Here is a 26,648-nt window from a genome sequence, read left to right as displayed (position 1 = left end):
AGCATGATTTGAACCTTCACACAGCGGCTGCCTCAAACATGATATCATTTCTGTTTGCTAGAGAGACTCAGGAGAAGTGGTTGTCTCAGATATGATATAAAAGGTTTACCTCTGTTCTATTGAGGGGACTAAATGCTTAACTTCTCTGTCTGCTCTGGTTTGAGTGGTAGATCTACGAGACTGAGGGCAGTTTACCACCACTCCAAGTTTTTTTTTTTTTTTTTTTTTTTTTTCTCCAACCCTTGTGGCAGCTGAACTCTAGGTGACTCTCGTTGACATGGCGGGATGCCAGCAGGCCAGCCGAGCTCCAAGGCTCATCATCGCCTGTTAGCATTTCATTAGCACGTGCACCGGCCCCTCCCCTGCCCCGGCACTGGCAGGAGACAATGCTCAGTGTACATGTGCCAACTGGGCCCATTATTACAGTACACAGCCCAGCCAGCGCCGTCCAGTTCCTTAGTGGGGACTAGAGAAGCCTTGAATTCAGCCTGTTGTTCGACTTGTGTGACTTTTTATTTGAATATTCAAATTATCACAGCAGCAGTGTTGAAGAATGAAAAAATATTTGGTTTAAAAAAAAGAATCTTGGCTTTTTCACTTTGATATTTCATACAATAAACAGCTGTTACATTGCATCATATATAATAACCATATAGAAACTTCTATGTTGTGCATCTAACCTGAAAAACAGCCTTTTATAATGCGTAATGTGTTTCTTGTTGCAGTCCAACAGGCAGCCAGTCAAACTCAACCTGCTAACCTGCCAGGTCAAACCCAGCTCAGAGGACAGGAAGTGCTTTGATCTCATTTCTCGTAAGTTCTGCGCGCAATTGCTGCTCATTTCACTACTGTATCTGCCAGAATGGGTCCGTTATTTAGATGTTAGCCTGCTGAAAGATGGGGAATTCCTGCTTAATAAAGATAAACATCAAGGGAAAAGAACTTGTACAAAAGGATCACATGACAGGTGATATATTTGAATAGTTTACTGCATGATGTCTGTTGCTTCTAATAAAAATGCAAGCTCATTTGCTTATTTTACATCCTGGTTTTCCACAGATAACCGGACATATCATTTCCAGGCTGAAGATGAACAAGAGTTTGTCATGTGAGTACTTGAGAGTAACGATGCCCAGAGAAATACATCATGTTCTGCTTGTTTTCTGCCTGTTGAGCTTTTATCCTTATTTCCTTTTGAAGGTTTATGAGCTTTCCTACCTGAAGAGACGTTTCCTATCTTATGACCTTTCACCTAAATCTAGTCATTGATGTAGATAGCTGTCATTAATCTTTTTTTTTATTAATGGGGGTTTGATTGGCAGATTCTCGGTCGTGACATTGTTATTTTTGAAAACAGGATGTGTTTGATGTTGCGGAGAGCAGAGAGACTGTTAGCAGTGGGTGGCAGAGAGGAGAGCAGTGGGATTTGTGGTCTGTTGTAATTCAGGTCACAGTACCCTCAAACTGTTGTTTCCCGTGCAGTCACACACATGTGCATAGGCAGAAACACACACACACAGACAGATTGGGACAGTAGTAATTCATATAATGCTTTATTAGATTATCACACAATATTAATTAGCACTTTTTGTAGACTTTCAGTAGTTGTGCTAATTGTTTAGGTGACCTTTCCCACACTCACCGCACATGATATAGGTTTGATTTTGTTTTTCAGTAAAGTGCACACTGTTATAGCGTCTGCAAGTAGTAATATATGTTTGTGACCGCTGTAGATGAATAGGTAATTCGTTAGTTGGCTACCAGCTAGCTTAGTTAGCTCCCATTAGAAGGTCCCAGTTTTTGCAGTTAGCAAAAGATTGCTGATCCATGGGACTAATATCTGTGTTTACTTTTAAGTAGTTATGAGTTAATTTCCCAAGATGACATCTTCTAACTGCTTATTTTGTCAAATGAGCCAAAAACATTCAGTTTAAATGATATAAAACACAGAAAAGATGAAAATCCTAACAGTGTTTTCTGATTATTTTTCAGTCAATTCATTAATTGTTTCAGCTCCATGCTAATGACACAAAGCTTCTTAGATGGATAATCTTCATTATAATGTTTTTTCCCCTCGAAATTATGAAAATAGTTTAATAAGTAAACTCTGTGTTGCTTCTCGAGGGAGAAACACCCTGAATCATTAAAAGGAAACTGAATTCAGTCTCACTGAATCTTCTTGAGCTGTCTAGACTAAAACGCTCTTGAAGCACGCTTTGATTTCTGACACTTTTGTTCTGGGCTGGCATCTTCTTCCTCTGATGCCGGAAGCTTTCTTCTGTCTTTGCTGTGGTTGTGCGGCTTGTTTCAGTGCTGCTCGAGCACTCTGTAGCTCCATGTACATGTAGTCCTCTGGGATCCAGCTCAGTGCTCCTCACTGCTGGTTCTGTCACGCACCTCCAACTGCAGCAGCAGCAGCAGCAGCAGCAGCAACTGCAGCAGCGTCTTCATGGGATACTCCATGAAATATTTAGTATTCCATAGGGCTTCTGCTTTGGGCAATCACACTCCCCCTCAATTAGGCTGGGAGCATATTATAATGCATATTATAAGTAAACACAGAACTGCTTTGGCTCAGCAGCTGCACACCTACGCATCTGTGGATTAAAATTTCTTGTTTTTACACACAGACGGATAAACAGACAATCTAACACATCGGTCCGTGTGCCCACTCCCTGTCTGGCCTGTGTCTTTACAGGCAGCATTGAGTGGCATTGACAGAGGAAATGCTGACGTCAGGCTCATAAAGCCCACTCTGTGTGTGTGTGTGTGTAGGTGTGTGTGCGGGCCAGTTCAGTGGGTAGAGTGTAGCACCACATTGTGTTTGAAAGTCAGCTGCAGTTTTTCCTGTTTGCATGATTCTTAATGACCACAGACTTGGCTAAAGATCTCTTAATAACTGTGTATAATGAAGAATACACTGGGTTTATGGAAACCGACACCTTGCTCTCTTTTCGCTATAATCAACTTTTCAGTCATTCATTTCTAATTCTAGTTTTTCAAGCAGAAAAATTCAAGCAAAATAGTTCCAGCTCTACTTATAACGCCATTCATGATGTCCTACCTCCTGCAGCTGGATCTCGGTGCTGACCAACAGTAAGGAGGAGGCGTTGAACATGGCGTTCCGCGGCGAGCAGAGCAGCGGAGGCGAGGACGGTTTAGAGGACCTCACTAAAGCCATCATAGAAGACGTGCTGCGCATGCCGGGCAATGAAGTCTGCTGCGACTGTGGAGCTGCAGGTACTGTTGCTGTGTGTGTGTGTGTGTGGTGTGTGTGTGTGTGTGTGTGTGTGTCCAGAGAAGCTTTATATAGTATGCACATCCTCTTCCTGTTTTATGCTTAGTCAACCCTCACCTTGTTCCAGGAAAAAGACAAACACCTTCACTTCAGCATTTTCAGTTTCAGCTCTGAGCAAATGTTTTATTTAAATCCACGCACCAATCTTGACTCCGTTGCAGAGTCACAGCCACCTTGAACTCCGTGTCCTTCAGTTGGATGGTAACTGAACAAGCTGCACTGCAAAATCCCCCAGCAGCCTTCAGTGAACAAGTGTGTGTGTGTGTGTGTGTGTGTGTGTGTGTGCGTGCATTAGTGTTGTTGGCATTCAGGACACAACCCGATCCTGGTCCTCCCCCACATTGGGAAGCAAAGACTCAGCACTCAGGACTGGCGTAGACATTCAGGCCCTCTGACACTTAACACACACACACACACACACACACACACACACACACACACACACACACACACACACACATTCTCCTCTGTCAACACAAACACACACAGCAGCTCGGACCGACGGGAGGACTTTATGCTCTGAGGGGAAAAAAAACATTTCTTCGCTTTGAGAAACAACATCATTACATCACATCGTTACATAAGTCACACACGCTCCGACGACCCCTGATATCTGCAGAGGGGGGAGGTAATTTGTCATGTCTATACTCTTGTTGCTGCAGTATACATGGCTTCAGTAGTAACACTGCCAGATGTGCTTTGTTTTACTTTATTAAAACCACAATCGATTTTTAGCTTACGCCGAGGAGATGACACCCAGCGCTGAGGTGCGTCTCTTTGCTCCACGCCTAAAATTAACTTCATGGTTGAAAGGTCGTTGCAATGACTTTGAAAGGTCGCCTCTTTGTTCCCTCTGGTCTGAGCAGAAAGAGGACGACTCCATCTTATTTCATATTCTCCCAGGGTCTCCCTCTATAACACACAGCTTTGCAGCATTAGCGTTAAACGGCTGTGGAGGTCAGCGTGCATTCACTCATCATGCTTAACATGCACTTCGTGACCTATCACCAGCTTGCATCTGTTCATTGTCCTGTGTAAATGTGTGTGCACGCATGTGTGTGTGTGTGTGTGTGTGCACGTGCCTGCCTGCTCGCGGCTTGTGTTTCTGTGTATGACTCATTGGTTTTTGGGGCTGCCTCTGACGTTCCCGCCGACCTCTGCCTGGTGTTAACATGTCAGATTCGGACAGAACGACATCCCGCGACTCACAGCATCACCGAGGTCACGGACAACACGGCCGAGCTACATGCTGAGGCTTAAATCTCCCAGATTGCATCAGAGCATCAGGCAGTGACGCCGGTCAGTCAGTTCAGAGGGCGCCGCGTGAAGCCCCCGCTGGTGCATCTCAGCGTGCTTGTGCCGTTTGATTGACTGTAGATTATGCAATGGACTTTATCTGCCTCCTGCTGTACGATGTGACTGTGGGGTCACTGTTTGTGACAATAAATCCAAGGCAGGTTTGTCTCATCAGCCGGAATCATGTTTGTAACATGACCAAGATTACATGACCTTATGGCTGTACGCACATCGCACGTAAGAGCATCCACAGCTTCATCAGATATTTGAGCTGATGAAAGGTTGTCTGTGTTTTTCATCAATGACACAGGATTAATAAATGCAGCTGTAGCAGAAAAAGATCACTTGGATCTTTCCTGTTTGTTAAAATGAAAGTCTGGTATAGGATTTTTGTACTTCTCTGTCTGCAGGAAGTGTCAGATATGATATTCTGAATTTAAAAAACGTAACTAATTAAATGGGATTAACAGTCAAATAAAAACAAGTACTGACGATGAACCTGTTCATGTGTGAAATGTATTTCTCTCGTTCACACAGAAAAGCGACAGAATGTACACAGTGTTTAAACGCTCGCGGCGCAGTTATCAAGGAGTCCTGAAGCAGAAAAATGTTTCATCTATCCCTTAAACATCGATGTCTGTGGTTTTGATGTCGGCCCCTCTCACTTCAAGAGTGATAGTTTCTGTCAATGCCGCACCATTTTTCTCCCAGGTTCAACAATCATCCAGGAACGAATCAAGTTCAGAGACACAGAGAAACTATTTTCTCTAAACACAACGGCCTTAAAGAGCTAGAATACAATGCAGCCAGATAAAATAAAAAAAAAAAAATTTCATTAAGGGGCATGACTGATGTGTTTTATCGCTGAAACATCTCCTGCTCTTTTATTCTGTAAACGTGATCTCTGTGGCATTTATTGCCAATAAAGATTTTAATTCATATGCACGGTTTCTGGGTAGTTGAAGTGAAGTTACTGTATCTCCTGCTGCATCTGCAGCTACCAGCTTTCAGAGGTACCTGGTGCATCTTATCCAACTTGAAATAGTTTTTACTGGGTCCACACCAGCTCCACTCATGCCTATTGCAGTAACTTTATACTGGAGGTAGATGGCTAACATGTGTTTTCTTATATTGTTTGTGTTTGTAGACCCTAAGTGGCTTTCCACCAACCTGGGGATCCTGACCTGCATCGAGTGCTCTGGCATCCACCGTGAGATGGGGGTCCACATCTCCCGCATCCAGTCCATGGAGCTCGACAAGCTGGGAACCTCAGAACTCTTGGTGAGTCTGGACACGGTCTGCTGAGTGAATAAATAGTCGTTTTTGGAGAAGCAACAGTCCACACCCTCTACTATTTTCATCTCTAGTGAAATATTAGAAAATAATGAAAGAGTAGTAGAAACACAGGAAAGTGCAGAATTTGATCCCTGAAGCAGCGTACTTTCATACTCCCAGATCCACTGTGCTCATCTGTCTCCGAGCACAAGCAAATGCTGCTCTACGTTTTCACATTACTGTGATCCGATGACTGACTTTTCCCTCTTTCTCCCCCAGCTGGCCAAGAATGTAGGGAACAGTAGTTTCAATGAGATCATGGAGGGAAATCTCTCTTCCCCTTCACCAAAGCCCACTCCCTCCAGTGACATGTAAGTGCTTTCTGACTTATATATCCAAACTGAATTTTCCTTTTCTCTTAAAACACACTTTTAATACGCAATATTTTGCCCGCAGGACGGTGAGGAAGGAGTTCATCAATGCTAAGTACGTGGACCACAAGTATGCGAGGAAGACATGCACGTCTGCGGCAGCTAAAATGATCGAGCTGTTTGAGGCGGTCCAGTCCAGGGACCTGCTGTCCCTCATCCAGGTCTACGCAGAGGGGGTGGAGCTTATGGAGCCGCTCCCAGAGGCGGGGCCGGTGAGTCTGAACTCTGTGGCAGTGGTTTCCAAGCTCAAAGCTAATTTTGTGCTAGATCATCTGTACAATAAGTCATCAACCAATTCGCTGCTTGGTTTGGTTTCCTGTAGCTGTTGCAGTGATTTCAATTTCAGAGCACTTAAGAGTTTATATGCCGGATGCAGGAGAGGTGAAAGGCCAAATGTGTGTGCTATAATATCCAAATGTTTGACTTTTAGTGTTTCCGTCACCCCTCTCACAGTCTGCGACATTGCCAATGTAAAAACAGCTGCAATGCATAAAAGAAATCGGCTCAATGAAACTGCAGACAATGAGATTGTGGATTATCCAGATTATTCAAGGACACTTCGGCAAATAAAACCCAAACTATCTGCATGCTGTGAAACCACTCAGCGTCAGTGCAGATGTATGTTTCTCGCCTTTGTTATTTGGCTGAACTGGCCCTTTAAATATTGAATATTTCTCAGAAGGCCTTGACGAAGATACCTATCATGTAACATTGACATTCTTGCTGCCTGGAATCTTGGCTACATGTCAGCCTCCTCCCATAACCTCCACAGTATATTTCTGTGACGCTCAGTGATCCCACACTAAACTACAAAGCCAGGAAACCTCCTCCCCACAGCTCTTACACATGCCGCTGCAGTGGTTCATCCTCATGTGAGGTTTATTCCCGTCCACCAATGCTGACACATTTCTACCAGTTGGTGAATTATTTGGTGGGCAGAAATGGGCGTAACAGTTGGAAAATTTTGAGTCATCCGGATAACTTCACCAGCAGGTGGTGACATCCAGTAACCTCCACCACGTTGTAGAGCATCATCTCTGCTGAGTCCATATTTACTTAAATGACGGCATCTGCGGTGGCTCAATTCGTGTGTCTGTTTTCTATTCTGCGGTTCAGCCTGTTTTCTCTTTGTTTCCTCGTTGCTGTTGCGCCACTGCTTTAGGCATAAATGAAAGTTAAATAACAGGCAGGAGATGGTGAAGATACTGTAGCGTAAACAACATGGGTGGTCAGAGTTAATCTGACATAAATGGGTCGATGGTTTTATAGCACAGACATGGTTCTCCTCTAATGAAAAATTAAGCATTCAATGCTGCTACGCAATAAAAGAGGATATCATTTGGTGACAGAGGGAGCTGCTGCTGCTGCTGCTGTCTGCGCTATGAAGTCTGACTCACCGATATCTAATCTGCTGCTGTCAGTACATCTGAATGGCTGCAGACAGCACAGTGACATCCCACTCCCCCACTAAACCTAGACACAGATAGCCCGACAGGAATGCAGCACTAAATGCAGCATGTACTCTCCTCTACAGATGCCGGGATGCCACCAAATACACAGCACATGTAACCGTTACTTCCATTAATGTAATCTTTTATCTCTATCTTTAACGTCGAATCGAAAGAAATAACACCTAGATTCAATTTTAAAACGCCAAATCACATGGCATGAATGCAAAAATGGGCAAATTTCACTTTAGTGCTTGTAGAAATAATATTTTTAGGAGCCATTTTGTTTACTGCAGCTTGTTTAAATGCTGAAAGAGACACAGAGAGGGAGAGAATACAGAATGGATGCTGCCCAAGATTGTCTCACCGTGTCTTTGCTGTGTTTGATGGCCCCCTGCAGGAAGCCGGAGAGACAGCACTGCACTACTCTGTACGGACTGCTGACCAGACCTCACTGCACCTGGTGGACTTCCTTGTGCAGAACAGGTACATTTTTAAGAGCCACTCGCACGAGTAAGAAGTTAGAATAGCGTTGTATAATTGTATAAGCATGTGGGACCGGCTTCTGCTTTTCCCACGAGTTAAACAGCCCTCAAAATGTCTTTAAACACATCAGTGGATTACAGCTGAATTATGTAGTAAACAACACTTTAGTGGAAAAACATGCGTATTAAATATGTTCTGTCTGTCTGCTGTGAGTCTTTCTTGTTCGGCGCTCCGGTCTGTGATAAAGCAGTGGAAGTGCAGAGGAAAGCTTAGTGCTGCACAGCTCAGCTCAGATTCCCACAAGGCAAACAGAAATGGGTCAAGCACTTGTTCTCTGCCTTAATTTATTCCTCTCCTTTCAATTGTTTACCCACCACTGCTCCTGCTGCACCCAGCCTCCACACAGAAGAAGCGGGACCTTCTCATTAATTAATAGCTGTGCTTATATGGAGTCATGCTTCACCCTCATTATTTAAAGTATTTCTCTGGGAGCTGCAGAAGATCTAAAAGGGAATATTTACCTGCTGTAACTGTGTAGCATGAAGTTGGTTTTTGCACAGGGAATACAAGGTTGGCTAGTTTTTCCAAAGCATGTCTGTCTTGCATTATTATAATTATTATTATTACTATTATTATTTGTTTGTTTAAATCTCATCATCCAGATTCCAATTTTGTTTATTTTGTTTTTCACTTCAGACTTTTAATGGAAAAGAGAGATCTATGTTGTTTCCAATCCATTTTCTCTCATGCTAAAACACGGAATCATGGGTAATAACACATTAACCTGAAGCCACAGGACTGTGGAAAACACCCTTGTGACCTGTGTCCTGACTAGATGTGTGTGTGTGTGTGTGTGTGTGTGTGTGTGTGTGTGTGTGTGTGTGTGTGTGTGTGTGTGTGTGTGTGTGTGTGTGTGTGTGTGTGTGTGTGTGTGTGTGTGTGTGTGTGTGTGCTCTCAGCGGTAACCTGGATAAGCAGACGGAATGGGGGAACACCGCCCTGCATTACTGCTGCATGTACGAGAAGCCCGAGTGCCTCAAGTTACTCCTGAGGGGCAAGCCGGCCACTGACATCGGTGAGTCACAATGTCGAGGTTCAGCCTCTCGTTAACGACGCCTGTGTGCACGTATCAGACCCTAACCGTTGATTATCCCTCCGCTCCCCTTTAGCCAATCAGAACGGAGAGACGGCGCTGGATGTTGCCAGGCGACTGAGGAACACTCAGTGTGAGGAGGCAGTAAGTACAGGACCGCCCAGCTGCAGCTTCTGGACATCACAGTAGATTTTAATGGTCTATAAAGACTTCCAATTATATATACAGAAAAAACAATACAGATCAAATCAGACACATTAAACAAAAGGCTATGGTTGAGTGGACGCGTGTTGACCAGTTATTGGGCAGATTATTCAGAACACTAGATGGCAGTCAAAGGTCTGTCTCCAGCCTCAGGCAACAGAGACAGCAGAGTGAAAATAATTGTTGATGTATGTTTGTTATTAACGCTAATATGAGCGTGCAGACAAAAAAAAAGCAGCTTCAAATGCAGCGCAGAATCTCTGATAAAAAATTAAAAAAATGTACTGGCAAATTTATTTTGTAGTGTAGCTCTGTATATTGGGTAATTGCTAATCTCTAGAGAAGAGTATTGACTGATGGTTTTGTATGATTATTCTCCTTTCTTCCTGTGACTTGTTTATAGTGTTTTGTTGATTAATTGTTAGTAAAAAAAATGATGTAAGCGTCCAACATACATTGGTTCCAGCTCCTCAAATTAAATATTCTCTGCTTTTCTTTTGTCTTAGATATTTGTAAACTGACCATCTTTAGGTTTTAACTGATGGATGTTTGTGTGTCTCTTTGTGTCAGCTTGTCCAGGCTGCAGAGGGGAAATTCAATCCTCACATCCATGTGGAGTATGAGTGGAGCCTCAGACTGGAGGAGATGGATGAGAGTGATGATGACCTGGATGATAAGGTTTGAACAGATCCTCAAATTCACTTGTTTGAACCTGAATTCAGTCTGGATTTCAACACACCAAACACCATGCTATTGAATAAAACTAATAATATATGAAAAAAAAAGAAAATTGTTGCTGGAGATTCTGTATATTGTTAAGCTCCCTTTAGTCTTTTCGTGGTACATCCTTTATTTTTATGGATAATCCTCCAATGCAACGTGGAAAAGAGAATCAGAATCAACAAGTCAGGATTTGATGTATTATCCAGTGAAAGAACGAAGATTTCTCTCTAGATTCATAATTTTGCGTAAAGAATTAGATGGAGCAGGTAGAAGGGAAATAATGGAAAATAGCCAAAAGACGTCCAGGTTATTCAAAATGCTTGTTTGAACAGCACACAACACACAGTGTAAGGATGTATTTCCCAAGGTTGCTGAGGTCGGGGTTCAATTGATTCAGCTGCAAATGGATTTTCACCACTTTAAAGCATCAGCAGCTCACGTTACAGTGTCAGTTCTGCAGAGTCAAAGATCAAGGGCCTCTCTCTCAATTCACAGCTTTGCACTGACTGAATTACATTTATGCAGAAGCAGAAATCCACAGTAAGAGCAAATATACCAATTTCAGATACTTCAAAACATCATAGTGCAATGCAGCCAGAAAACTGGCATTCATTTAGTGATGTAGTTCAAAAATGAGCTCAAATAATTTGAAAAGTGAAGATTTTTACAAACTAGATTACATTTTAATGACCATATCTAAGTAGAAATAGATTCTAACTACATATTGAAATGCCCGTTGAAATGCTGTTGAAACCGCGGTTATATGCAAACAGCTAAACATTAACAAGCAAATTAAAGAGCAAGTGCATCTTCGTGGGCTGATGTCAGCTCCGTCTCATCTGTTTCGTGTCCCTCTCCAGCCTAGTCCCATAAAGAAGGACCGCTCCCCGAGGCCTCAGAGCTTCTGCCACTCCTCCAGCCTCTCCCCCCACGATAAGCTCTCCCTGCCGGGCTTCATCAGCCAAAGGGACAAGCAGCAGCGCTTGTCCTACAGCGCCTTCACCAACCAGATGTACAGCGCATCCACCGACCTCACCTCCTCCCCTGTGGCCGACGGGCCGCCGCTGCCACCCAGGAACCAGGGCAAAGGTCAGAACTGCCTGCTCCAAGAAACCCCTCAAACCTGCATCCATTTTCAGACGACACTCAGTTTTATCGTTCTCTCGCTTATAAACATGACAGTCAGTAAATTCAGGAGATCGTGTTCTGCTATCTCTTTTGCAAATGTCAGCCTGTAATGCAAATGGTCTAGAGGTTGTCTGTATGCTTTACTGTGTCTGATTACTGTAGCGAGAAGATAGCTTGTGAAATTGACTTTATTATGCCTGTTAATGTTTGATTATATCCAGGGCAGGATTAGCTACAGAGGAATGCTTCGTAATCACTTTTCACGAAAGTTTCTTCTTTGCGCTGTCAGTCACACACACACACACACACACACACACACACACACACACACACACACACACACACACCCTGCAGTGGTATGCAATTTGTCAACACACAGATCAGAGGGCGGGAAGCAGGTGTCATTAAGATTGCTTACACAGTAAACCTTCAGGAAAACATGGCTGCAGGATAGGGCAGGGAGGCAATGGTTAGTCAGGCGTGTGCGAAAGGGAAGCTGGATACACACCTCATGATTAGCCTAGACGCAATATACACACACAGAGTATACCGTGGGCGTGCTGTCGCCGCAGTATTAGAATTAAAAATAACACTCCTCCCTGTGTGGAGGGAATTAAAACACTGACAGTCTCCGCTTTGGTCAGTGGTTTAAAACATTGCAAGAGCTTACACTGCACAACATCCATCCTAACAAGTCATTTAATCCATTATTCTGCGTTTAAATCTTATTTTTCTTAAAACAAGAGGAGTGAAATCTCACCTGTTTCCAATGCAAATTAACATGTTTCATTTGACCCCTCGTTAAAGCTCCCATGAGTTACTGCTAATGTAAGTTTTCCCTTTCTAACGTGGTGCACATGCTGTTTCCAGTAACAGTGGCAGATTTACCAAACAATGGGTTTTCAATTTCACACATAAGTAAACAAAATTAGCTTCTCATTTCTAGCAGATGAGATCGTCGGCAAATTTTAGTTTTAGTTGCTGCTAGCTAGAAAATTACCGCTGACTCATTCTCCAAATGACTTTTAATGTTTCTACCAGATTTCCTTTAAAACCAAAATGCTGTTTTTAATATCCAAAGCTCTTACATACCCCTCTCTGGAGGCCCATTGTCGAAAAACTGGACAAACAAACTGCAGTTGCTGGAGTATAAACTTCCCCAAACCCAATGAAGACCAGAGCAGAGATGCTAACCTTTTTCTAGTGTAACCTGTAAGTCCACAAACTCATGCAGTTACCTAATGAAATGCTCCTTGGCTATGGAAGGTAACACTAGGCTACCACTGCAGGTAGTAAGCTAGTTGACCAACATGCTAACATTTGCAGCTTACCTAATCACAGACTGTTTTTAGCTTTGGTAAAGGTAAAAAAAGACACCACCCCTACAAACTCTACTGATACTACCCCGTCCATTCCCCTGTGGTCTGTGGAGAAATCCAAAGCTTCATAGACCTGACACTTATCCACTGCAGGAACTTTTTCAGGAACCCTTTAGGAACTCAGTTCCTGGTCCCCCAAAAGTCTCTGTGTTTAGTTCATGGAGCAACTTTGTTCCTTAGGCTTGAAAGGGGGCTATTAATAATTTTAAAAGTATCTTGATTGATTAAAATAGCACTGGAAACAAGTGGAGTGTTTCAGTTTGATTTATGCAAAAATAAGATTAAAAGCCCGAATAAAAGATTAAATTACATACATACATATAGAATAACATGCTAACTCTTCAGATGCGCCTGATTAGCAGCGCAGCGCTCTCTCTCTCTCTCTCTCTCTCTCTCTCTCTCTCTCTCTCTCTCTCTCTCTCTCTCTCTCTCTCTCAGTAGGTGCTGAAGAGCTCGCCCCGGGGCCAGCTTCGCGCCGTTTCTCCTCTTTTTGCTTTGCTTGCCACTGATAAGATTTCATCTTGTTATTTTATAGTGTGTGGGAGCAGCTCTTTTTAAGACTGACATACTGTAGATTCTCTCCCACACTCCTCATCTCGCTCTCTTTTCTTTCTCTTTTTTGTTTCTCTATTCTTTCAGCTCCACACTTGGCATTCCTTGGCTCTCATTCGCACTACGCCACACTGGCTGGCACTCGACCATACATCAGTGAATATCCTGTTTTTACGTTCTCCCCCTTACTCGGCTGTGTGCCCCATATACAGTTATCGCTCAGTTGTTTCTTCCTTTACAGCTCATATTTAAAGGGTGGTGGTGGTTTTTGTTTAAGTGAACAATGGGACCATGTAGGCAAGCTCTTTCTCCAGTTAATTATTTCTTGCCTACATGATTTTTTTTTCTTCATCTTTCTACAATCATGTCCCACCATCCTTGAGCTGTAAACTCTTAACACAGCTGATTCCTCTCTGGCTGAGCTCTCTATTAGCTGCTCTCACTCTACTCTTCTCTATAATAGTGACCAGTGAATGCTTTGGTGTCCCAATATAGTCAGAAAGACATATTCATAAACACACCAACCTGATAGACACACCAAAACACATGCCCACACACCAAATCACAGCATCCCTTTAATTATTTTTGCGTTGCCATCCAGACATTTATGTTATATTTGTTGTATTTGTTCAGACAGTATTTTGTTTTTCTTGTATTAATGTGTCTCCTCGTTTTGTCCCAAACACGTTCCTGACAGTGAACAAAACCTCTTCCAAGTTTTCAGCTCCTCCTCTCCTGTCCACGTTTCATTATCGTCTCTTCTCCTTTACCTTCTCTGGGTTTTTGGGGTTAAACAGGCTGATTTGTGGGGACCTCATCACCTCATGTGTTTTGTGTATCGCTCCTCCAGCTCCTCCCCCATCTGGCCCTCCCTCTACACTCACACCAGGAGGCAGCTCCACCCTGTCCAAGAAGAGGCCTCCGCCCCCACCTCCTGGACACAAACGCACCCTGTCTGACCCACCCAGCCCGCTCTCTCACAGTCCACACAGTAAAGGGGGCTTGACTGGGGGTGAGACGCAAGCACTCGTAACAGTGGGGCTGGTTCCAGCCTGAAGCGAGAATATCGTGGTTCTTCAGAGATGCAGGAGGATTTTAAATAGTTCTGTTTGAGGAGAGATTGATAAAATAATCTTAACTCAAGGTCCACTTGCTATTTTTTTTCCCCCAGAGCTTTCAACCATTTATCAGCCGGTGTACAACCTGTTATCATGTGATGACAACTTAACTAACTCCGTTACAGCTGAACCAACTCCATTCACTGGTGTAGACTTTCAGATGCTATTGAGAGCTCCACACAAAGCTTGTCAGAGGACCTTGAGTTAAATGAAAAGGCTTGTGTTGTTCTATGTTTTCACACAGTCAACAAATCCCACAAAAAGATCAAAACAAGCAATATGTTAGTCTTCCTCTCAAGGTCTGTTGGTGTCTACTGAAGACACAGATCTTTTAAAACAACAAATTGATAGTTTCTTTAAAGAAGTCATTCTAATTTCCTTAAACATGTTTTTAACATTACACAAATAGGAATAAACAGTGCATTTGCTGGGGACTGATTAATGCACAATGGGCATAAGTATTTATGAGGTAGTATTTATGTAAACTACAGCGCTGGTGTTCATGGTAATGAAGGACCGTGTTTTTAATGGATGACACAGGAATAAGAAATATAACATATAATGAATTTATTGTTGGTTTTGGTCTTTGGTCTCTGGATTTGTTGACAGTAGCTGAGTGCAGAATATCAACAGCCTTATCTTTTAAGATTATTTTGTCAAAGAATAAACATTTAATGAATTTTAATGCTCAAATGTTTAGAGATGTTTAGATTCTTAATGGTTTGGGGGGGGGTCATTTTTACCCTGAACTGCACAGATCATGAGTGCCTTCTTGCCGTTTAAAGGGTTGTTCAATGGTGATCTGAGCCTAAAAAAACAGCCTCTCCCAAAGAACTACATATTTTAATTTATTTATTAAGTTTCATTTTTCACTGTTAACTTTTACTACATAGCTATTTACATTTCTGCCACAGCAGATCAGTGACAATTTCAGAAATATTAAAGTTAGATATAAGTTATATATGTTTTAATCACTACATTAAAATTACTAAAGTTTAAAGAGATATTTTATGCAATTAACACCCACAAATTAAGCGAATCCCACCATTCAGCATACCTTTAAACTGTTCGTAGAGACATTCATGAGTTGGTCTCACTCAGGGTTAGTTGGGAAAATAGCGAGATCTCAAAAGCTGAAGCATCAGGGGATGAAATCAAACGCACCTCAGTCATTGTACCTTTATCCCATATGTGTACAATGGGGATATTTTTTACTGTTATTCCACTTGTTATTGTTTGTCTTCTGTGGTGTTTGTGTCACACATGATGTAACACCAAACCACTAGTTAAAGGATGACACTTTGTACTGCACAAACTCAGTCTCCAAATACCTCGGGCTCATGGAAAGCTCAGCCAGATGACGCCTCCCTCATTGATATTTTTTTTTTTTTTTTTTTTTTAACCATCACAGCATGTTAATTTATTCCCACATTTATATCAATTTAATCCCTTGGTTAGCGCTCTCTTATGGTGTTGAGTAATCTGTTTGTCGTCATTAATGTTGGTATTTTAGGAAGTGACTCCACCCCACCTCCGGTCAGCAAGATGTCTCCGGTTTCTAACAAGTTTGAAGGCATTCCTCAACAGCAAAGGTACCAAAAACACAGACCACGGTGAAATTCGAAGCTTAAATCGGTCTGAAATTTATTGAATCACTCGCTGTAATAAAATGTATTCCAGCTGATGAGGTGCAAGCAACTTCTTAGATTTTGTTTTCGTTTTTACGTCATCTGAAAATCTCTTCCCAGCACTACGTCAAGCAACACAAAGTCTACACTTGGTCCAAGGGTTCTTCCCAAACTACCTCAAAAAGGTACGGCCTCTGTCCAGTTTTCATTTCTGTGTAGGCTGTTCAAATGAAGGAGTGGTTGAGCGTGACTGTGTGCTGTTCTCTCCAGTGGCATTGCGGAAGATTGACACCATACACCACCCGTCTATGGATAAGCCCAGCCTTCCTCCAGAGGTCTTCCAGAAGTCCCCGCCAGCAAGTGACACCCCACAGAAGGCTCCTCTGGCGGACAGGCCTCAGCTGGGAGACCTGCCCCCCAAACCACAGCCGTCTGAACTTCCCCCTAAACCCGGAGAACTTCCTCCGAAGCCGCAGCTCTCTGACCTCCCTCCTAAACCTCAGCTGGGAGACCTCCCGCCCAAACCCCAGCTCAAAGACCTCCCTCCCAAGCCTCATCTCGCAGACATCCCCCCCAAACCTGGAACGGCCGAGTCCGCTCCCAGGCCGCCTCCTGGAGAGACGACGAGGCCTCAAACGCAACCTCCACCTCCACCTCAAACTCAACCTCAGCCTCAGCCGCAGCCGCAGCCGCAGCCTCAAGATTCACCGTCACCTAATCAGCAGGCAAATATAGCGACCCCCTCCCACCAGCCTGCCGAGGACACCAACGGGACTCCAGCGGGAACTGCAGAGACGCCTGTGCCGCTGCCGAGGAAGATCAACACGGTACGAACACTCTTGCCTCTATTGCTTGAGTTTTATTTATTCGAGAACTTATTTCAATGCCGTCGGTTCTATCAGTTACGATAACATTGTGCTCACCTCACTAGTGAGATCAGAGTGCGTGGACATTGCTGAAAATAGGTCCAACAGAGAAAGAAACACATCATTCAGTGGATCACAGAGATCAACCTGAGGGGCAACTTTATAAAACTATAAATGTAATACATCCACATCCACTATCAGCTGTTTAATATTCTGGTCATGGCACCGAGGTTTGTGTGAACGTCCTTTTTGTTGGACTCAGGCAGTCGCCCTTTGAGGAAGACTCCAGTCCTCAGCTGCTCCATATTTCCTCCCTCTGCTATGTTTTTGTTTTTTCACTAGTTTAAAAAAAGCTGTTAGATGTTTTTAGTGCTAATGATGTACTGGTGGTGTTTTCTCCTGCTGCTAGCAGTGTGGTGCCAAATGTTACTATCCATTCAGGTTGCGTATTCAGTCGTTTTTTAAAATCACATACAAGATACAGTACACCAGAAACCGTTACCTGGTCAGAGACTCTTGGAAATCACCTTGTGGCCCAAAGCGGTTTTCTATGAACATGGAATCTGCACACTTAATTTAGATTTTCCAGGTATTTCCTGAGCTTTGAAGGGGATTTCTTGTCCCAACCTTTTGTTAATTTCTGGACCTGCTGCTCAGAGTTTTTTTTAAAAAGGATTTTGATGCTTGTTTTGTTGCCCAGTGAAATGAATATCTCTGGTTACGGTGGGTTTACAAATTAAATGAAAGTTAAACCAAAACAAAAGTCGTCTTTGTTTGCAATTGTAACGGTTTTGTCGTCTGTTTATCCAGGGGAAGAGCAAAGCCCGCCGTGTGAAGACGATCTATGACTGCCAGGCTGACAACGACGATGAACTGACTTTTGTTGAAGGAGAGGTGATCATAGTTACAGGAGAGGAGGACCAGGAGTGGTGGGTGAGTCCAGCTTCATTACTTCCACCGTGTACTGCTCCTCAGCACTCTTCAGCACTCACACCCAAAAACCACTCAATGCCACATTATACTCTTTTCCTCACATGCTCTCTTTACTTCCAGATCGGGCACATTGAGGGAGATCCGGAAAGAAAAGGGGTGTTCCCCATGTCTTTTGTGCACATCCTGAGTGACTGACAGCCAGAAAGACTTGCACTACGCCTCTCCCGAAACCGGGAGCTCCTGTAAATAGCTATCATAACACCCCTTGTCACACGACAAGTGTCCTAAAGAAAAAAAAAAAAAATGAAGAAACCCAAGAAGGATCATCTAGCCATGGATGCCTGATCCATGCTGTACAAAGAATGTGTGTATTCTTCCTCTACCAGTATTATCTTAACCCTATAGCACGGCTGTGACAAAGCCACTCTCAGAACCCTAGCACTTACCTAAAAGTCTATGTTTATGCTGTTACTGTGTATATATGTATGTAAATATATATATTTGTGTGTGAGTGTATATACATGTTTTATTGTACAAAACATGTACCATTGCTCTCTACCTGTCAGATTAAGCATCAGGGCGGTAGAGTTTGAATTTTATCTGTATTAATTTTACTGGCCCTCAAGTAATTATCAGCTTATATTTCTGGAAAAAGGACAAATAAGAAAAAGGAATGTGAAATAGGTCATGTCACTATTTGTGTCTTGCATCCCTGTTTACCACCATAATTGACTGAAGAGGCAGGAGTCTCCCACTGATCTTCCCGAGATGAAAAGATTTTCATTAAATGTACTCCTTGTTCTTGCTTGCTTTTGTGTGTACACGTATTATGGTTGTTTTACAGTATAGAAACCTGCTGCTACTGTGTGGTGGAATATCAAAGCCTGTGGTTCACTGTAGGTCACTAATTTACTCCTTGTTACACTGTTCACTGTGTGTATGCTCTGTGTGTGAACTCGACGCCATCTCCACAGTCCTTTGACCTTCTCCGTGCATGGTGTAACAATGACTGGAATTGAGTGGAGTGCTGCGTTCAAAGACGCTCACCTCAGGGTTTGAAGAGCCACTATTAATTAAGCAGGACTACACAAATGGTATCCTGTCGTTGAAGCCACTATTAATGACAAGTATGGGAAACTCAAGAGGACATCTTAGCAATAACTTGATTTTCTGACAGGCTAGAAGTTTCACAACAACCTGTGTTCACAATTCAGTGTCTTGTAAAACCTCATGAGCTTGAATTTTTCTTTTTTTTTTTTAGTTTGAGTCATGTAATATCATTCCATGTTACTGGATTCAGTACATTTCCAGGTTTGCCTGTGAACTAGAGATGTCTTTTTAGATGAAGGGTGGACTTTGTAAAAGGCTGGACGGCCGATGTATTTTCACCCGGTCCTCACTGACTTGCAGTTCTTCCCATGTTAAGGAACAAACCCATCAACCCATTGTATCATTAAAAGTGCTGTACTTCAACCCTCAGCCTGCTCTTTTACTTAGCTGCCATTACACCACATGATTTCAAGATCCGTTTGTCCCTCCCTTGGAATTTCAAAAACTTTAGCATTACAGAAAAAAGTTTTTTTTTTTTGTAAGCAGCTTATTGAAGTTATTGTTGGACTCAAGATAAAGAAATAGACAATTTGGGAAATGGTAATTTACACTCTGTAAATATAAGCAGTAGTGGATTGTAACTAGTCAGTTACTCTCACTTGAGTACTGTATTATAATTTGTAAAGGTATGCTTTTTTAATTTTATGCTACTTCTACTCCACTACATTTCAGTTATTACTAGTTATTTTAAATTAAGAACAAAATGCACACAAAAGCAGTTGCCCACTGATCAAATCAATACATACAACAACCCTTGGACTAAACTATTAACATACAGTATAATGGACAAAACTAGGTTTTGAATACTTGCCATAGATATTTAACCCAAAATATTGATTATAGAGAACGTTACTCTATGTCCAAGTTCATCAACAGTCGTTCAACCAAAGTCATTGAGAAAGTATTTCTAACTTGATTCTACATTAACTTCAGTTTAAGAACATGCAAAGCAAAAGTTCTTCAAATTATTCTTTATTTCGTTATCTCATCAATTCTGATTTAACATTTCAACCTAAACACACCATCCAACTCTTTTTGGATTCAATATTAACACAGGAATACTATACACCTCAAACACAAAATAAATGCCTTGTGTCAAAACACACAAATACTGTCTTACCAAATAAAACTGTTCACATAAAGCAGTACTACCAAAATACTGGTAAACAAATACAAACTTATTTACACACTTGGACTTTGTGTGGAAGTTTCGACCCTTGGGCCTTTTCCACCGACTTGATGACGCCCACGGCAACCGTCTGCTTCAAGTCTCTGGCTGCAAAGCGACCTGTGGAGCACAACAAAGATCAGTTCAAAAACACTGCACAGGTCGACACGGGGGGGAGATTTCCTTTGCATTTAAACCTCAGTGGATTGACACTTCGTACCTAAGGGAGGGTATGTGAAGAAGCTCTCCACACACATGGGCTTGATGGGAACCAGTTTGACTGTGGCAGCATCTCCAGACACCAGCAGCTGTGGCTTGTCCTCCAGTTTCTTGCCAGTGCGGCGGTCGAGCTTCTCCTTCAGCTCGGTGAAGCGACAGGTCACGTGGGCGGTGTGGCAGTCCAGGACAGGAGAGTAACCGGCTTTGACCTTCCCTGGATGGTTCAGGATGATCACCTTAAAAAAAAAAAAAAAGACAGGAAACATCAGTTCAGGGGACAAGCACATATATTACAGCCAAAATATTTCTAGCTGCATGAACTAACCTGAGCTTCAAAGCTGCTGACATCTGATGGAGGATCCTGTTGGGCGTTGCCAGCCACATCGCCGCGCCGCAGGTTCTTGACGGCCACGTTCTTGATGTTGAAGCCAACGTTGTGTCCTGGTAGAGCCGTCTGCAGCCCCTGGTGGTGCATCTCGATCGACTTGACCTCGGCAGTGAGCTTGGCGGGGGAGAACATCAGGGTCATACCGGGTTTGAGGATGCCAGTTTCAATTTTGCCCACTGGTACAGTGCCAACTCCTGGAAGCGGGAACAAAGCTCTTAGATTTTCCAGTCAATGGCAAACATTTGATTGATTAGAGCTAATCAACTGAGTTGGCTGGAAATCAAGGAAGGGTGGACTTGAATTAAGACAAAGCATTCATTAAATCAACTTTAGAACAGCTCCTAACCGCCTATTTTGTAGACATCCTGCAGAGGTAATCGTAGAGGCTTGTTGATGGTGCGCACAGGCGGGTGTATGGAGTCCAGAACTTCAAGTAGAGTTCTTCCACTTGCATTCCCGTCCCTTCGTCTGACTTTCCAGCCTTGGAACCAGGGCATCTGTACACACATTACTTTAACATATTTCATGTCAATTCTGGGTGATTTTAGACCTAATAAGAAAAAAGTGTTTTTACCTTCTGAGTTGCAGTGATCATGTTCTCCCCGGTCCAGCCAGAAATTGGGACAAAAGGCACGGTGTTGGGGTCGTAGCCGATCTTCTTGAGGAAGCCGCTCACACCTCGCACCACTTCGTCAAAACGTTTCTGGCTGTAAGGCGGCTCCGTCAGATCCATTTTGTTCACACAGACTATGATTTGCTTGACCCCCAGAGTGTAGGCCAGCAAGGCGTGCTCTCTGGTCTGACCACTTCTTGATACACCAGACTCATACTCTCCTTTGGCTGCAGAGACCACCAGGAGGGCAACATCAGCCTAAAAATCACATTTGGTACAGTCAAAAAAACAAGTTTATGCATACAGAAAACTTTAAACCCGTGCTTTTTACCTGTGACGTCCCCGTTATCATGTTTTTGATGAAGTCACGATGGCCTGGAGCATCGATTATAGTCATGGTGTACTTCTGTGTGTTAAATTTTAGCAGTGAAATATCAATGGTGATTCCACGCTCCCTCTCAGCTTTCAGCTTGTCCAACACCCAGGCAAATTTGAAGGAACTCTTTCCCATCTGTAAAACAGAACAAACAAACAAAAAAAACTTATATTTGAACTGTTTTAACATTTTGATAATCAAGTTTATTGCAGAGTTGTTATTCTCACCTGTGCCGCAGCTTTCTCAAACTTCTCTAGTCTTCTCTGGTCGATGCCACCACATTTATAGACGAGGTGTCCGGTAGTGGTCGACTTGCCACTGTCAACATGGCCAATAATCACTACATTAACATGAGTCTTCTCTTTTGCCATGTTTGAAGGAAGATTTTAGTTTTTGCTAAGCAAACACGTTAACTGTTGGCTTCTTCTGAGATGAAACAACACTTGACTTTTCCTTTTTCTTCTATCAAATGGATCTGAACGGCCTCTTCGCACTAACTTTATAGGTTCCCAGGGGCCTCGCTGCACAGATGATTGAAGACAGGTGTGCTACTGATTTAAGCTTAATTGGTGTCAGTCCAACTCTGCTGAAAATATGGACTCTGCTAAGAAGTCTGCAAAGAAGGAGAATAAAATGCTGAAACGCTTTGGGAATTCTTCATTAATGCTGCTTCTGATTGTGAACAACAGGGAGTAGTAAGAAATGTTTCAGCTTCAGCACGCTCTTACAGTTTCTCCTTTAAAGTCTACCACTATGGATCACTTAATCATCTCAAATTACAGCCAGGTGTGTCTTCTGGAGGTTTGCACTCTTTGAAGAGGCCTCTGCCTATATATCAAACAAACTATGATTAACCACAAAGACTGAAAGAAAAACAGCTGACACATGTTTTCATATAAAAATACTGCTGATTGTGGAAGTTTATCTTTGTTTAATAGGAAAGTCAGGAGCTGAGTAGCAGTTCAAAACTTCAAACTGATAAGCTTGTGGTGTAGTTACTGTTTTCAGAATAAGACGTGTCGTGTGTCCTAGTTGCTGGAGTGATGGAGTATAAAGACCTTTACAAGGTGGGTTAACTTTTCCTGTCTGTATCTGTGCATTGAAGTTTATTTCACAAAACCGTGAACATCAGAATTGAAATTTTCTCTCTTTTAAATGCCCTTTGACAATTCATGATCATCAGCTAATGCCATGCTAACTTGCATACAGGCTGTAAAAAAAAACAAAAAAACATGTTAATGCCTTTTCTGATATCAAAGTTTTGCTTTTTATAGAAGTGTTCAGTGCTCTCTGATAAATGTCTCCTTTTACCTTCTTACCGCACCAGAAATTACAAACACATTAGGTCAACAGTCGTGTACAAGCGTTCATTAATAACGATGCATAGTTTTGCATATTTTAAGAATGACATAAGGATGCTGAGGTCATAGTGGAGGGTCAAATAAAACAACAGCGCCCCCTGGAGCTTGTCAACGCTCTGTATTAGCTTCTTGCTCAAGGACACTTCGGCAGAGAGACTAAACTTTGGGACAACTGGAGACGGTGTGTCTAAACGGTTTCTGACGGTCACAAGTCCTAATTAAAGCAGCGGTGAGACATATTAATAGGCTAGGTCAGTAGTAATCCGGTTCAAGCCACCGTTGAAACACACCAGCGGGGCTCCATTGACCGGGCGGGTCTAGCTTCAGTTAAGAACGGAAGGTGTTTTCGTTCCCTCCCTCCGCGCACAAGGGTTACACAAAACGAACTCCCCTCCCATTTTGACGGCCACAATGACGCTCGATAACTAACCCGGAAACAGCGACCGCAAATCGCTTTTCTTCTCCTTTCAGCCCGTACCACTGGCTCCTAGCGTGGTATCCAGCTCGTCGACTCCCCTGTTTCTCTACGAGCATCAAGGTAAAAGAGAGAAAATTACCACTTTATTTACGCTCTTTCTGCCTTTTCAACTTGCAGCCTTTATAGTCCACCGGTTGCCATTCACCGAGGCTCTTTTTGAGTTTTACATTTTGTTCCTCGGAGGCAAAAAAGATGAATGATGAATCATAAACGTGTCTGGCGAAATCAAACCCAGTAACTTATCGTGAAGTTGCTTTAAATTCAAACAATGAGAAGTATCTGAATTGTTTTGATCGCATCTTCGATGCACCGTTAACTTCCTCTTTTAAGATCAACGGTAGGTTTCTCAAGGCAAAAATTTCCCCTTTATTTGGTCAGTGGCATTGAATGTTACATGCTTGACCCATATATGACTAAAGCCACGTTATCAGCTGTGTTGTGCCTCGCGCGTGCTATAAAGTGTGTTAGATTATCTACACAGTTTTAAACTAACCGTATAGCTTGGATCAAGACTGCTCGCTTACAGGCAGTATGTGATGCATCATTAAAGATGCATTAAAGGAAATGCACACGCTGACAGCTGGGACGTGGTTAGAGCCGGTTTGTCTCTGATGATTTTTCATTTTCATCAATGCATGATAAAAGAGTTTTGCCTGAGCTTTCCAAAGTGTGATCCTGGAACTAATTCAGATCAACTATTCACTTTATTCACTTGAGTAAAAGTAGCAGTAACACAATGTTAAAATATTCTATTACAAAGTAAAAGTCCTCAATTCAAAATCTTACATGGGTAAAAGTGCAAAGTATTATAAGAAACATACTGCTGTTGTGTTTTTGGATTATTAGTATTAGTGTTTTTATGATATTATTCATATTTTGTCTTATCTGCAGCCCAAAACCCAAATGTGTTGAGTTTAATTTTATATATGACCACAGAAAAGCATCAAGTTCTCACAGTCGAGAAGCTTCAAACAAAAAAAAAAAATGAAAACTATGATTTGATTATAAAAACAGTTGCCATCTCATTTCCTGCTGATTGATTAACTGACTAAAGTGTGATATTTCCTTCTGAAATATAGTCTGAAGTAGCATAAAATATAAATATCTAACTCAAAATTGCACATTAGCACAGTATTGGAGTTAATGTACTTTGTTATATTCAACCACTGGGCCCTGGCATCTCCCAAAAGTCATGAGAGTCCACTAATAAACCTGCCATTAGCTCAGACGGCAGATAGCTAATATTGACTTAAGTTGATTTGATAAATGTTTTTTTGTGTTTGTTTGCATTAATTATCTACAAAGCCATAGAACGGAAGTGATGCGTTATTTCCTTTATGCCCAGTCTCTGCGTAGCCCTGAAAGTGGAAGTGAAACGTCCAGAGAGCAAGATTTGACGCTATGTTAGGCGGATGGTTGCGGTTGTGATGTAACGTCTACATGTAATTTGTCTGAAAAAGTTGTTACGGTTTCTGCCTGTGCAAATTAGGCCAGTTCTGCTGCACTGTGGCTGATTAGACATGTTATGAAGAGCGGCGAGGCTCCAGAATAATCCCCTGACAGAAGAATGTTCAGGTGAAACTGAGGCTTAAACTCTGACACATTGCGACGCAGAACTCCCTTTTAAGACTGCAGAGGTAATTTCATTGCCAGTGGGACACAGTCTTTAGACTCATGCATTAGTTAAGACATGTATACTCTTACCTTTTTAAGCCAGTGTAAAAAGGTTTCAGTCATACCTCCCCATGTTATGTGAGTTTACTCTTGTAGTTTCTCCTCCTCACATCTACAACTGTGCATTTTGAAAGATGGAAATATCACCTCTCTCTCCATGTTAAGCCGTTTTCTTAGACGGATGACACACATTTCTGCTCTCATAGTTCAACTCGGTGTAGACTTGTAAATTTGGACTGGAAACAACATTACAAGTACCTGACATTTCCCACAGTTGTAGCGGTAAGAGACAAGGTACAACTTGTTGTGCCGTGTCTCATACCCATTCTGCAGTGGTGTGAACAGATGGGACAATAGATGGAGAGACTTCTGAGGGAGTTCAAATCTCACTTAGTCAACTCTTCCTTATTCTGATCAGTGAAGTATGAAAAAGTTGCAGCAGCACTTATATAGATTGCAAAAGTCAGAGGAAAGGCTACTTGTGACAAGAAAGTGAAATCTGGTGTTGGAGCGTTTTGTGGCGACAGGAAGTAGCGAGCAGGAGCCTCTTCTCACAGCCTTGTTCTGTGAAACAAGCATGAAATGAGAATGTGGCTCATTTAGCACAATGCAGTCCCTCATAAATCACAGGCTAATGCAGGTAGAGGCACGGTTTGTTAGGCATGACCTTTCTTAGAAATTAAACATTGACTGGATATTGTGTAGCAACGTTGCCAAACAAAAATGTTCCACCAGATTAGGAAATGGTTCTTTTTCAGCTTTTACTTATTACTATTAAGTTATAATCTGGCTGTACCTTGTCATAGGCTCATACAGCTTTTCACTCCCTGTCTTTTTTTTGGTGGCGTTGGACGGGACTTTCATCAGCGCTTTACATCAGTGTTTACATTATGGGTGTTTAAATAACAACAGGAACAGAGATATGTTGAATATGAACAGAATAGCCTCTCGTTGCGCTCAGCCTAGTGCAGATAAAATACAACAAAACTGTCTCGTTTCGACCCACTGGGATGCCTTCAGGGAGCCACTAAAACCAGTAAACCCCAGAGGAATCCCATGAGGGCGGATTTTCCACATACTTTCTCCAGCAAATGTGTTTCCTAGTTGGACAACTGTAGATACTGTAGCTGGGGTGATAACACGAGAGTAGAGTGAGTGTAATGGTAGGTCATTTTAATTATTAATCATTTTTCCAGGAGTCTCTTTCAAGGACCTTTTTTTTTTTAAGACGCTTGGACATTTTCACGTTCACAGACTTACAAACAGACCCGCATTCATTATTTTAGAAGGATGAACTGAAGGACTGTCCATACATTGATTAGGAAAGATTAGTCAGAATAAAACATTTGATCACAATACACAGTTTGGATGTTAGCTCATTTTACAGTGAATTAAACTGTTGA

The 26,648-nt window shown here is 42.4% G+C and overlaps 3 protein-coding genes across 7 annotated transcripts in view; 2 read left to right on the top strand and 1 right to left on the bottom strand.

Annotated features, from left to right (window-relative positions):
- asap1b (ArfGAP with SH3 domain, ankyrin repeat and PH domain 1b) overlaps nucleotides 1-19,331 on the top strand; it is a 54,954-nt gene extending 35,623 nt beyond the window's left edge. Inside the window, exons 12-29 of one of the 5 annotated variants that reach the window (XM_056364804.1) lie at nucleotides 726-813; nucleotides 1,060-1,108; nucleotides 3,074-3,240; nucleotides 5,742-5,875; nucleotides 6,149-6,240; nucleotides 6,326-6,512; nucleotides 8,149-8,234; nucleotides 9,194-9,309; nucleotides 9,404-9,471; nucleotides 10,102-10,209; nucleotides 11,115-11,343; nucleotides 13,401-13,469; nucleotides 14,164-14,325; nucleotides 15,945-16,023; nucleotides 16,180-16,244; nucleotides 16,330-16,886; nucleotides 17,736-17,858; nucleotides 17,979-19,331. In XM_056364804.1, the coding sequence (XP_056220779.1) occupies nucleotides 726-813; nucleotides 1,060-1,108; nucleotides 3,074-3,240; nucleotides 5,742-5,875; nucleotides 6,149-6,240; nucleotides 6,326-6,512; nucleotides 8,149-8,234; nucleotides 9,194-9,309; nucleotides 9,404-9,471; nucleotides 10,102-10,209; nucleotides 11,115-11,343; nucleotides 13,401-13,469; nucleotides 14,164-14,325; nucleotides 15,945-16,023; nucleotides 16,180-16,244; nucleotides 16,330-16,886; nucleotides 17,736-17,858; nucleotides 17,979-18,053 (2,454 nt within the window). In that variant the 3' untranslated portion in view covers nucleotides 18,054-19,331. Of the gene's footprint in view, nucleotides 1-725; nucleotides 814-1,059; nucleotides 1,109-3,073; nucleotides 3,241-5,741; nucleotides 5,876-6,148; nucleotides 6,241-6,325; nucleotides 6,513-8,148; nucleotides 8,235-9,193; nucleotides 9,310-9,403; nucleotides 9,472-10,101; nucleotides 10,210-11,114; nucleotides 11,344-13,400; nucleotides 13,472-14,163; nucleotides 14,326-15,937; nucleotides 16,024-16,179; nucleotides 16,245-16,329; nucleotides 16,887-17,735; nucleotides 17,859-17,978 lie in introns of all 5 variants that reach the window. The other 4 variants (XM_056364800.1, XM_056364802.1, XM_056364801.1 and 1 more) reach the window with 4 other exon arrangements.
- A 571-nt stretch (nucleotides 19,332-19,902) lies between these two features.
- On the bottom strand, nucleotides 19,903-23,410 carry eef1a1l3 (eukaryotic translation elongation factor 1 alpha 1, like 3). Its single transcript, XM_056364806.1, has 8 exons — nucleotides 23,052-23,410; nucleotides 21,960-22,345; nucleotides 21,688-21,867; nucleotides 21,318-21,614; nucleotides 21,090-21,240; nucleotides 20,681-20,937; nucleotides 20,357-20,591; nucleotides 19,903-20,256 (listed from the first exon to the last, which is right to left on the bottom strand). The coding sequence occupies exons 2-8, from the start codon at nucleotides 22,101-22,103 to the stop codon at nucleotides 20,147-20,149; spliced, it is 1,374 nt and encodes a 457-aa protein (XP_056220781.1). The 5' UTR covers nucleotides 22,104-22,345; nucleotides 23,052-23,410; the 3' UTR covers nucleotides 19,903-20,146.
- A 95-nt stretch (nucleotides 23,411-23,505) lies between these two features.
- Nucleotides 23,506-26,648, top strand: part of fam49bb (family with sequence similarity 49 member Bb) — a 37,848-nt gene continuing 34,705 nt past the window's right edge. Inside the window, exon 1 of the mRNA XM_056364808.1 lies at nucleotides 23,506-23,631. The gene's annotated coding sequence lies outside the window, so the exon portion shown is untranslated. The remainder of the gene's footprint in view (nucleotides 23,632-26,648) is intronic.

This window comes from Seriola aureovittata, chromosome 20 (assembly GCF_021018895.1).
Source record: "Seriola aureovittata isolate HTS-2021-v1 ecotype China chromosome 20, ASM2101889v1, whole genome shotgun sequence".
NCBI lineage: Eukaryota > Metazoa > Chordata > Actinopteri > Carangiformes > Carangidae > Seriola > Seriola aureovittata.
This window is presented reverse-complemented; position numbering and strand designations above follow the sequence as displayed.

What these genes read in the sequence shown, in the direction of transcription:
- eef1a1l3 (XM_056364806.1), bottom strand. Translation starts at nt 22,103, where the DNA reads ATGGCAAAAGAGAAGACTCATGTTAATGTAGTGATTATTGGCCATGTT. An exon ending in TGATAACGGGGACGTCACAG is followed by an intron (nt 21,615 to 21,687) that starts GTAAAAAGCACG and finishes TGTGATTTTTAG; the next exon opens with GCTGATGTTGCCCTCCTGGT. An exon ending in TCAGCAGCTTTGAAGCTCAG is followed by an intron (nt 20,592 to 20,680) that starts GTTAGTTCATGC and finishes TTTTTTTTTAAG; the next exon opens with GTGATCATCCTGAACCATCC.